General features: G+C 42.6%; 1 protein-coding gene across 2 annotated transcripts in view; it reads left to right on the forward strand.

Moving 5' to 3' along the window:
• Positions 1–12,347, forward strand: part of sgsm3 (small G protein signaling modulator 3) — a 141,656-nt gene that overhangs the window by 22,733 nt on the left and 106,576 nt on the right. For both annotated transcript variants that reach the window (XM_041178051.1, XM_041178052.1), the window contains exon 3: positions 5,676–5,755. In XM_041178051.1, coding sequence (XP_041033985.1) covers positions 5,676–5,755 — 80 coding nt within the window. The remainder of the gene's footprint in view (positions 1–5,675; positions 5,756–12,347) is intronic.

Consider the following 12,347-nt stretch of genomic DNA (forward strand, 5'->3'; position numbering starts at 1 on the left):
TTTGAAGTATGACTGAATGCTGCAATATGCAGCTTTACGCAGCGGTCTGGGGCTTGTATTCTACTGATCCTACAATCGAGCTCAGTATTCTATATTCTATGTTAATTGTGACTCTGCAATCTCTTTCATCGCCTCCCTATTTATTATGTGTGTATCTGGGGCCTCTCTTCCAATATGTTACAACTAAGTGGAACTTCCCTGCATTCACTAATACCCTTTGTGGGCTTTGTTTGCAATCTTTACCGATCTGATTTATACATTCCTGAAGCTGTCTTGGTTTAGTGCCCTTTCAACTGTTCTTGTTCTCCATGGCACTAATGAGATTTCACTAAGTTTAATATGGTTCCTAGCCCCTGGTATTTTTCTCCGTGCATTCCATGTAGATAGCTTATCTTCCTGCTGATCATCACCTAATGCAGGAAAACAAAAGGCTGTATCCTGTCATGTCATAGAAAATATTTCTGTGTTTTATGAAGTTATAGCTTGGACATTGTACGGTGAATTTAAACTGAAACTCTGTTAGTTGCTTATTTATTTTGTCTTTTCTTTGGTACCAAGTTGTAATAGGTGGTATGGTCCAGACAAATAGTTGTTTCCTCAGAGCCAGGTGACTCATCTCTATGATAAAAGCAAAATACTGCAGATGCTGGAAATCTGAAACGAAAACAAAAATTGCTGGAAAAACTCAGCAGGTCTGACAGTGTCAGTGGAAAGGAAGACAGAGTTAACATTTCGAGTCCGTATGACTCTTCATCAGAACTAGAGGAATAAGAAATGTGGTGAAATATAAGTTGTTCAAGGAGGGTGGGACAGGTGGAGCTGGATAGAGGGCCAGAGATAGGTGGAGGCAAAGGAGAGATTGCCAAAGATGTCATAAACAAAAGGACAAAGGGGTATTGACGGTAGTGATAATAGCTAAAGGATGTGCTAATGGTGACATCAAGGGTAGAAAGCAGGATGAGCAAGTGATGGGTAGCCCTAGTGGGGGTGGGGTGAGGGGAAGGGATCGAAATAGGCTAAAAGGTGGAGATAAAACAATGGATGGAAATAAATTTAAAAAATAATAATAGAAATAGGTGGGAAAAGAAAAATATATATCTAAAAAAATATAGAATAATTATTAGAAAAAAGGGGAATCAAAAAGAGGGTAAGGATGGAAGAGAAAGTTCATGATCTGAAGTTGTTGAACCCAGTGTTGAGTCCGGAAGGTTGTAAAGTGCCTAGTCGGAAGGTGAAATGCTGTTCCTCCAGTTTGTGTTGAGCTTCACTGGAACATTGCAGCAGGCCAAGAACGGACATGTGGGCATGAGAGCAGGGCGGTGTGTTGAAATGGCAAGCGACAGGAAGGTCTAGGTAATGCTTGCGGACAGACTGAAGGTGTTCCGCAAAGCGGTTGCCCAGTCTGCGTTTGGTCTCTCCAGTGTGGAGGAAACTACATTGGGAGCAACGAATGCAGTAGACTAAATTGAGGGAAGTGCAAGTGAAGTGCTGCTTTACTTGAATGGAATGTTTGGGCCCTTGGATGGTGAGGAGAGGGGGAAGTAAAGGGGCAGGTGTTGCACCTTCTGCAGTTGCTTGGGAAGGTGCTGTGGGAGGGGGTTGAGGTGTAGGGGTGATGGAGGAGTGGACCAGGGTGTCCCGGAGGGAACGGTCCCTGCGGAATGCCGCCAGGAGGGTGAAGGGAAGATGTGTTTGGTGGTGGCATGCTGGAGTTGGTGGAAATGGCAGAGGATGATCCTTTGAATGTGGAGGCTGGTGGGGTGATAAGTTGAGGACAAGGGGGACCCTATCATAGTTCTGAGAGGGAAAGGAAGGTGTGAGGGCGGATACACGGGAGATGGGCCGGACACAGCTGAGGGCCCTGTCGACCACCGTGGGTGGAAAACGTCGGTTAAGGAAGAAGGAGGACATGTCAGACATGTTTTGGAAAGTGGCATCATCGGAACAGATGCGACGGAGGCGAAGGAACTGAGAAAATGGGATGGAGTCCTTACAGGAAGCGGGGTGTGAGGAGCTGTAGTCGAGGTAGCTGTGGGAATCGGTGAGCTAGTAATGAGTATTGGTGGATAGTCTATCACCAGAAATTGAGACAGAGAGGTCAAGGAAGGGAAGGGAAGTGTGGGAGATGGACCATGTGAAAATGATGGAGGGGTGGAGATTGGAAGCAAAATTAATAAATTTTTCCAGGTCCAGACGAGAGCATGAAGCAGCACCGAAGTACTCATCGATGTACCGGAGAAAGAGTTGTGGGAGGGGGCCGGAGTAGGACTGGAACAAGGAATGTTCCACATACTCCATAAAGAGACAGGCATAGCTGGGGCCCATGTGGGTACCCATAGCCACACTTTTTATTTGGAGGAAGTGAGGAGTTGAAGGAGAAATTGTTCAGTGAGAGGACAAGTTCAGCCAGACGGAGGAGAGTAGTGGTGGATGGGGATTGTTCGGGCCTCTGTTCGAGGAAGAAATGGAGAGCCCTCAGACCATCCTGGTGGGGATGGAGGTGTAGAGGGATTGGACGTCCATGGTGAAGAGGAGGTGGTTGGGGCCAGGGAACTGGAAATTGTTGAAATGATGTAGGGCATCAGAGGAATTGCGGATGTAGGTGGGAAGAGACTGGATAAGGGGAGAGAAAATGGAGTCAAGATAGCGAGAAATGAGTTCCATGGGGCAGGAACAGGCTGACATGATTGGTCTTCCGCGACAGTCCTGTTTGTGAATTTTGGGTAGGAGGTAGAAGCGGGCCGTCCGAGGTTAGGAGACTATGAGGTTAGAAGCTGTGGAGGGAAGATCTCCAGAGGAGATGAGGTCAATGACAGTCCTGAAAACAATGGCTTGATGTTCAGTGGCAGGGTCATGGTCCAGGGGGAGCTAGGAGGAAGTGTCTGCGAGTTGGTGCTCAGCCTCTGCGAGGTAGAGGTCAGTGCGCCAGATAACAACAGCACCACCCTTGTCAGCAGGTTTGATAATGTCAGGGTTGGACCTGAGAGAACGGAGTGTGGCAAGTTCAGAGAGAGACAGGTTAGAGTGGGTAAGAGGAGGGGAGAAATTGAAAAACTGGTGTCACGCCGACAGTTCTCAATGAAAAGATCAAGGGCAGGTAAGAATCCAGAGGGGGAGGGCAGGTAAGAATCCAGAGGGAGGGGTCCAGGTGGAGGGAGAATATTGGAGGCGGGTGAAAGGATCTGTTGAACGGGGGATGGACTGCTGCCCAAATAAGTAAGCACGGAGATGAAGGCGGCGGAAGAAGAGTTCAGCATCGTGCCGGACCCGGAATTCATTGAGGTGAAGGCGTAAGGGTATGAAACTGAGTCCTTTGCTAAGTACTGAACGTTCAGCATCAGAGAAGGGCAGGTCAGGGCGTATGGTGAATACATGGCCGGGGCTGGGATTAGAAGACAGGATGGGGTCAGAGGGATGGCAGGGTTGGAGGGTCCTGGATGGTTGTTGGAGCCACGTTGGTGACTCATCTCTACTTTGTTTCAATAAACAAAACCTCATCATGTGGATATTTTCTGCCTGATATCTCCTGTTTGTGAAATGATGATCTAGACAGTGTGAACAGTATATATCACAGTGAAGGCTAAGCCCAAACAGGGGTGTGTCACCTTCTCCATTTTCCTCACTTCTCAAGGGCAAGTAGGAACATGCAATGAATGCAGGCCTTGCCAGTGACATCCATGTCCCATGAATGAATAATTTTTTAAAAATCAAAGAATTTAGTTTTAAAATTTTAAATATAAATGTAAACATTAGGAATTCGAACTTGTTATTTTGTTTTTGGAGATATCTGTAGTTTAAAGTATAGGGTGCATCCATCTGCACATATATATGGTCATAGAATGTGGCTCATGGGAACAAGTGTAAGGAACATATCTTTTTATTTCTGTTGGACTGTGGCTTAAAATTACAATGGCTGCAAGTTGAAAGACATGTCCACTGGAACAGGATGAGTGATATATACATTGTTGCAGTCCTGGAACAGGAGACTTGGACCAAGGGAGCTGCCTGGCAACAACATTTTAATTGGCTCCTGACCAGGTGACCAAGTTTTGTGTGAGAAGCAGTGTAGCTGAATAGGTCATAGCCTGAAAGGCCTAAAACCTCTCTCTCCTGTGTGTGAAAGATTCCAGTAATTGCATGTTAATAGCTAGCTCACTCTGAAAACTCCCGTCAAGAGGCGAAGAGAAAATCACTGTGAGAGACATTGAAAGGCAAGTGCTCAACTAGTGAACTAAATACTGAAAGTGCTGGAAGACCACCTCGGGTCATCAACAAGAACTGAAAGGAACTTGGCAGACATTGACCAAAATCAACCCTTCGAATCCTGTACTCTGGAACTGGTGCTATTGAACTGTTTTATCCCACCACAGTTCATATTTCTTTCATTTGCCACTCGCCTTCTGTTAATCTAAACTAAACAGGTAGAATTGGGGCAATCTGGTTGTTTGATTAAACGTTTTTATGTTTGTCGCGGCTTGAGAAACAGTGGGGCTTGATATTACAGTACACTATCCCAGTGAGTCGTGACAAAGTTTGGGGGATCGGGTCCAGGATATTTTGGAACAAAAGACGACGATTTGGGTGTAGATTTAGTAAGTAATAAAAGCTAAAGGGAAACACTAGGTTCGCGCTGTCAAAAATAAGATGGCACCGGAAACTGTTAAGGTTTCCTGCAAATGGATGAGATGTCCCTGACAATTTTACAAGGGATTTTACAAGGGGATCCCAAAAGCCAGGTCAGTCGAGTTGGCAAGTAAGTTAAGAGTGGGATTGCCTGCCAAAGCTAGGAAGGCAGAGATAATCGAAGAGGTGGCACAGCATTTGAAATTGGAAGGAATGCCCGAGAGACCGAGTTCTCCGAGGGGTGGTTCATTGGAATGCGTTCAAATTCATCTGTAAATAAAAAATGTTAAAAATTGGAACTAGAGGCAGCAGAAAAAGTAAGGGCAGAGAAAGAAAAAACAAAGAGAGAAAGCATTCCAAAAGGAACAGGCAGAAAGGGCATTCCAAAGGTAGAAAAGGAAAGAGGAAATTTTCAAAAAGTTAGAAATGGCAAAGCTAGAAAAGGGGGAAAGAGAAAAAGAGAGAGAATTCCAGCTTAGAACGCTGACAATTAAAAAAGAGACACCAGGAGATGAGGCAGGACTTATTTCCAGATCAAAACCCAGTGGGGAGATGTTTAAATTTGTACCATCTCTTCTTTTTGTGGGAGATTTCTGTGTGCAAATTGCTGCAATGTTTCGTACATTACAACAGTGCCTACACTTCAAAAATTATTTTATAGGATGCCCCAAAGGGCTTTGCACCCAATGGCCGTGAAAGGCACTATAGCAATGCAGATCTTTTTTCCCTTTTTATTGAGATCGGTTAACTCAACAACAGGTCATGATCTCAGACCTCTTTATCTGTATCAGCCACATGTTCCCCGAATTACACATTAAACTCTTTGTAAACAAAGATACACATTGCACCACACTGCATGAAGTGTGTGGCTTTGAATGGAACCTGTCTCTAGTAAAGATTCTCACAATTGTTTTATTGTCTGTTTTTTAAATTGTCCTAAATGACTCTCCTGAAACCTACTAAGTGCAAGATTTAATGACCTGTATGCTGCTGTCCTTTTCTTACTGATGGTATCGTGATATTTATCCTATATGTCTGATCTCCTTTAACAGGGAGTTTTTCACCTTCTGGCCCGTTTACAGCATTGACTCACAGCATGTGGCCACAGGATACACTGACCAAGTACTCCCAGGTAAGAAAAGACCTCATTTTACACACCAAACTCAATCCTACCGCTGGGTTATTACATTACATAGTCTTAAGGCTAGGATGAATCTAAAAGCCTACGTCCCCATAATATTTATTTTGCCAGTTCTCATCAGTCATAGTATAGAAACAAGCGCACTCTAGCCTGGACTGTGGAGTCACTCCATGTTTATTGCCATTCAATCACACTGGGCATCTTGTTTCATTCCTTTTCATTTTTCTGGCCTTGCCTCTTCTGTTTTTCAGGTGATGCCACTGAATGAGTTTTGATTTCATAGATATGGGTCACTTCCTGACACTTGTCTAAGCAACATCGCGTGGAGTCTGGACACAGAGACCCCAACATTAACTGGTGCAGCATAGGATGGCGGGAGGGGAAGGGGGTGGGAAGTAGTGCAGGGAGGCAAGGACCCCCTGGAAGCCAACCTGATTGACAGGCTCGGCTCCTCATAGGCAGGGAATCAGTCCGGAGCAGGTCACACCCCTGGAGCAGGAAGGGAGTCCGCTTGTGGGATAATGATAGCATGGGGACTGTTAAATTTCTTTGCTAGTTGGTGAAGGAGACCAGAAGTCAATCTTTACTCAGGTTTAGATTTATTCACAAATGTATAGCTCCTAACTCGACAAGCCCCCACCAGTGTCAATCAGTGTCTCTATATATATTTTTTCAGTAAAATCAAATAAACGAACAAACTAATTAACAAATGAACCACCTCTTAAAGAGGCACTGTAACAAAAAACCCCAAAATTTTAAAGGAAACTTATCAAGATTAAATTAAAATATCCTTTTGGGGGACTGATGACACAGCCTCTCCAGCCCCTCCAGCACACACTGGCCGCAGAAGGCCTCAAACATACCAGTGGACATTGCATGCTCCATCTCTAAGGACACCCAGGCACAGACATAACCACGAAAGAGAGGCAGAGAGTTGGATCAAATGAGCCCCTCAACCACCAGCTGCCTGGAACTGAAGTGTCTCTTAATACACTTTTGAGAAATCAAATAAACAAGTAACCAAATGATCAACCTCTTTTTAAAGAGGAAGTGTCTATTTATACTTTTGAGAAAACCAATGGAAGTGTCTCTTTATGTGCACTAGTAATTATCCAATAAGTGCCTCCACCTGTAAACACTTTAATTTATACAATTAAGATTCCCTTTTTTTAAAAATAAAATTTAACAAATAGTATTCATAGACAATATTTCAAAACAAATTGAAAAAAATGATTTTCCATATTCTTTGTAAAGCATCACATTACAAGACACCCCTCTTCTAGGAGCCCCAATAACCTTTTGGTACAAGTGGTCTTTTTTGTGAAACAATCAGATAATTGCATCAATCCATTTTAACTTGGAAATCTCTTTTTTTCTAACATTTGTTTCACACAAGGTCAATCCTTAATCTTTTCTCACTTACACTTTATTGCTGAGTGAACATTACCTGCAAGGAAAAATTATTTATAACATTCAATGGGCAAACTGTTTTCAGTACACCCCTGGTGTAGAATTTTCCCTACAATAATTGACAAACAGTCAATCCCATACCCACTGCTTCCACACTGCCACTGTTTCTGCAGCTAAAGTACTTTTAACAACCCTTTTTATTTTCTTAGCTTTCCAGGCTAAAGGACATTTCCAATTTTCACCCAGCAAGAATATTATGAAACCTGCTGCACTTGAATACCCAACAGGAAGATTGGCATGAGAAGCATCACTAAAAATAAGAAATTTCATGTTCTTTGGGTAAACTTAAGTACATATTTCTCCATATTTAATTTTTAAAATGTTTTATTTGCCCTTGAAACACACTCTGCTATAGGATATCTCATCGTAGTTCTTAGTTCCCATTAATCAAAACTAGCCTCCAATCCTGCGTGGGTGCATAACCAATTCTACTGACTAATCAAGCTTCACAGCTGATCTGTTTCTTCTTTAGATGTTACATCATCTTTCTGTGACCTAACACAAATAAACAGGATAAGGGTAACACTCTGTAAAAAGGATTGCTGATTTAAAGTTACTCCTGATCTATTCTACTTAATGTTTAAACCAATATACTTAAAGCCACTGAAACCTAACTTCCAATCTTAAATTACACTGTAATCTTGTTAGTAACACATTTCTAAAATTCCACACTACCACCCCATTAGAAATCATCAATATGCATCATGAAGATGCTGCAAATTTCCCTTTTTGATGCCAATAAAACATTGCAGGATCTTCTTTTAGTTGAACATAGCCTACTTTCAGCAAAACAGATCTCACTGAAAAATACCACACCCTCGAGGCATCATTCAGGCAATAAACGCATTTGTTTAGTTTCCAGAACTTCACTTCTGGATTGCTCGCCTCTAGGCGGTTTCAAAAGCCTTTCTGCCTGAAATTATCACCATGCAAAAATGTGGCTTTTATGTCAATTGATCAACTCTCCCATGAATATGGGGCCAAAAGAGCTAAAAAAGACTTTCAGAATTACTTTTCCCAGTGTGGTAGAGTCTACTCTTAACTTCTGTTTCAACCAGTAACTCTTCAAAATTCCAAGCAGCTTGTCTTGCTTTAGTCCTATAAGTCCCATTTGTAAGGACTTTTTCCATACATGTCCATCCATGCGACAGGGTTGGCTGTCTTCTATCTTGTACTTCAGAATAAACTACAAATTCCTTCCAACTATCTAACCCTTTTGTTTTGCCTCTCTTATTCGTTTACTCATTGTTTATTTGCAGTCACCTAAACTTCACAGTCATGAGGACTTCAGCTTCTAGTCATAACTCAAGACTGTTCTGTAGCCCTACTTTCATTGTGTAATCTATTTGAGCTGCGGCCTCTGTTTGCACTTCAATGTCTTTCGGGATGACTACTGTAAGATCTCACTCTTACGTGGTCAGATACTCTTTCTCCAGTATGTGGCCATTTTGTAACACAAGATTCACTCTCACACCTACTGTTAGAACTCTCACAGAGCTTTCTTACTTTCCATTATTTTACCCCATTCTGCCAGTCAATGGACCTCACTTCTTGGCCATCACCTTGAACATTTAACCTGTATTCAAACTTGCCAGTAGCTTTCCCAGCACGTTCTACAATAGTCCCATCCCTCCGTTCACTGGGCTCTTCTAGAACACTTGTCACCCAAGGCCCCATTTAAAGCGCTTGGCCTTTGGATGTGATAGCCCTGTCCTGTGCATCATGATCGTTCAGACTATCACCGTCTAGCCCCTGATCTGTTGTATTCTGTTTCTCAGGACTGTCGTCACAAAACACTTGAGTACGTGAGGTACAGGGTGCCTGATCACTTTCTATAAGCTGCTTGTATAAGAGTTTGTAATCACGGAATCTTAATGGCACAGAAGGAGGCTATTCGGCCCATCATGTCTACACCAGCTCTCAGAATGAACTTTATGACCTGTTGCCATTGCCCTGCATTTTCCCCGTACTCTTGCACATTATTTCTATTCAAGTAATCATCTAATGTCCTCTTGAATGCCTTGATTGAACCTGCCTCCACCACACTACCTGGCAGCGCATTCCAGATCTGAACCACTCGTTGCGTGAAAAAGTTTTTCTCATGTCACATTTGCTTCTTTTGCAAATTACTTTAAATCTGTGTCCTCTCGCCCTTGATCCTTTAACGAGTGTGAACAGCTTCTCCCTATCTACTTTGTCTAGTCCCCTCATGATTTTGAACATCTCTATCAAATCTTCTCTCCAAGGAGAACAGTCCCAACCTCTCCAATCTATCCTCATAGCTGAAGTTTCTCATCCCTGGAACCATTCTTGTAAACCTCGTCTGCACTATTATAGGAAGGATGTGAACACATTGGTGCCCAGAACTGTACACAATATTCCAGCTAAGGTCGAATGAGTGTCTTATATAAATTCAGCATAACCTCCTTGCTCTTGCACTCTACGTTCCTATTAATAAAGCCCAGGATACTATATGCTTTATTAATTGCTCTCTGCACCTGTCCTGCCATCTTCAATGATCTATGCACATATACACCCAAGTCTTTCTGCGCTTGCATCCCCTTCAAAATTTTATCCCTTATTTTATATTGTCTGTCCATATTCTTCCTACCAAAATGCACCACATGACACTTCTCGGCATTTAACTTCATCTGCCACCTATCTGCCCACTCCACCAACTTGTCTATGTGTCCTCTTGACGTTCCACACCATCCTCCTTGTAGTTCACAACACCCCCAAGCTTCGTATCATCCGCAAACTTTGAAATTGTCCCATTCGCACCAAGATCTAGATCATTAATATATATCAGGAAAAGCAAGGATCCAAACCGACACCTGGGGAACTCCACTACAAACCTTTCTCCAGCTCGAAAAACATCCATTGACCATTACTCTCTGCTTCCTATTTTTAAGCCAATTTTGTACCTATGTTGCTACTGTCCTTTTTATTCCATGAGCAATAATTTTCTCACAAGTTGGTTGTATGGCATGGTGTCAAATGCCTTCTGAGAGTCCATGTACACCATTACCCTCTATGTCCCTATTAATAAAGCAACAGCACTACCCTTGTTGACCTTTTCTGTTACCTCTTCAAACAACTCCAGCAAGTTAGTTAAACATGATTTCCCCTTTAGAAACCCATGCTGGCTCTTCCTTATCAACCATATTTTTCCATATGGCTACTAATTCTATCCCGAATAATTGTTTCTAGAATCTTGCCCATTACTGAAGTTAAACTGACTGGTCTGTAATTGCTGGGCTTATCCTTACAATCTTTTTGGAACAAGGGCGTAATGCTTGAAATTCTCCAGTCCTCTGGTACCTCCCTGAGTCTAGGGAAGACTGAAAGATTATGGCCAGTGCCCCTGCACTTTCTCCCCTCACTTACTTCAATATCCTTGGATGCATCTCATCTGGTCCTGGTGCCTTGTCAACTTTAAATACCGACAGTCTATTCAACACTGCCTCTTTATCAATTTTGAACCCTTCTAGTGACAGAGTTTCCTCATCTGTCACCATGGCCTGGGTAGCATCTACCTCCTTGGTAAAGACGGATGCAAAGTATTTATTTAATACCTCAGCCCCTTCGTCCATGTGTAAATTCCCATTTAGGTCCCTAATCAGCCCCACTCCTCCTTTTGCCACCCTGTAATCAATCCTGGTTAACTGTGAGAAATGAACCTTAATAGTTTGATTACCTATTTGATAACCACAGTCTTACTCTCATGCCCTATTACTTTACCAGGACCTTTCCATTCCTTATGACCCTCTCTTTTGTAATACACCAATTCCCCAGAATTAAAGTCTATCTCAGAGAATTTTCTCAGAGACCTCAGCCTTGAGGAAAGCTCTTCTCCCTGCATGTATGATATTCAAATAAGCAGAAAAATTGAACTAACTGTAGTCCCCCCTCGGGCTGGGGGACAGTTGCCCAGCAGTGTAAGTAATTTGAGATTCCTCCCATAGACCAACCGAAATGGATTATAGACTCCAACGATCTGAAGCAAATTCTGCCGTGCCAATGCAGTCGTCAACTTGCAACTTGGTTGATCTGAGATTTTGTGCAGCATTTCAGCCATTATCACAAGATTTTCTTTCACAGAGTCCATTGCTGAAAGGACGTTGAGCTGCAGCATTCATAACCACAGTGTTCGTATTTTCACACGTCTTTAAACTCGTCATCAACAAATTTGACTCCATTATCAGTCAGAAACTTAGCTGGTGCTCGAAATCCGAACCTTATTCATTTCTCTGACCTTACGTACAATTGTCCTTTTGTCCTTGCCGTGTATTGCAGTTGAAAGATTAAATCTGGTTGCCACATCTATCAAGTGTAAAATGAAAATATTTCTGTCTTTGTCTCAGACCTTTAGATCCATGGCAACTACCTTATTAAAGTCACATGCCAACGAAAGGCTTACAATAGGTACCCTCCGATAAATTTTATATAGATTTCACATTTTGCACTGATCTCTTTGAGCCTTGTATTCTCCTCATCAACCACACCTTTTTAGCAGGATTTTTAACCTTTGATAAGAAGGGAGCGAAAATTGTCTTTGCGGTTTTAAGCCAATGTGTTTTTTTTTCTCTTTGATTCTTATCACTTGATACCATTAATAAAATTCTGATTAGAAATATCAGATTTTTTTTAAAGGAGATAATGCCCCGATTGGCTAACCTGCGGCACTTTGGAGAAAGTGCAGAAAAGGTTTGCAAGAATGGTACCAGCGATGAGAAACTTCAGCTATGAGGATAGATTGGAGAGGTTGGGGCTGTTTTCCTTGGAGAGGAGAAGGCCGAGAGGAGATTTGATAGAAATTTCAAAATCATGATGGGGCAGGGCAGAGTGGATAGGGAAAAGCTGTTCCCACTCAAGGATCAAGAACGAGAGGGCATAGATTTAATGTATTTGCAAAAGAAGCAAATATAACGTGAGAAAAAACTTTTTCACACAACGAGTGGTTTGGGTCTGGGATGCTCTGCCTGGAAGTGTGGTGGAGGCATCGAGGCATTCAAGCGAACATTAGGTGATTATTTGAAAAGAAACAGGATGCAGGGATACTGGGAAAATGCAGGGCTATGGCACTAGGTCATAATGCTCATTTGAAAGCCAG

Source organism: Carcharodon carcharias, chromosome 31 (genome assembly GCF_017639515.1).
Source record: "Carcharodon carcharias isolate sCarCar2 chromosome 31, sCarCar2.pri, whole genome shotgun sequence".
NCBI lineage: Eukaryota > Metazoa > Chordata > Chondrichthyes > Lamniformes > Lamnidae > Carcharodon > Carcharodon carcharias.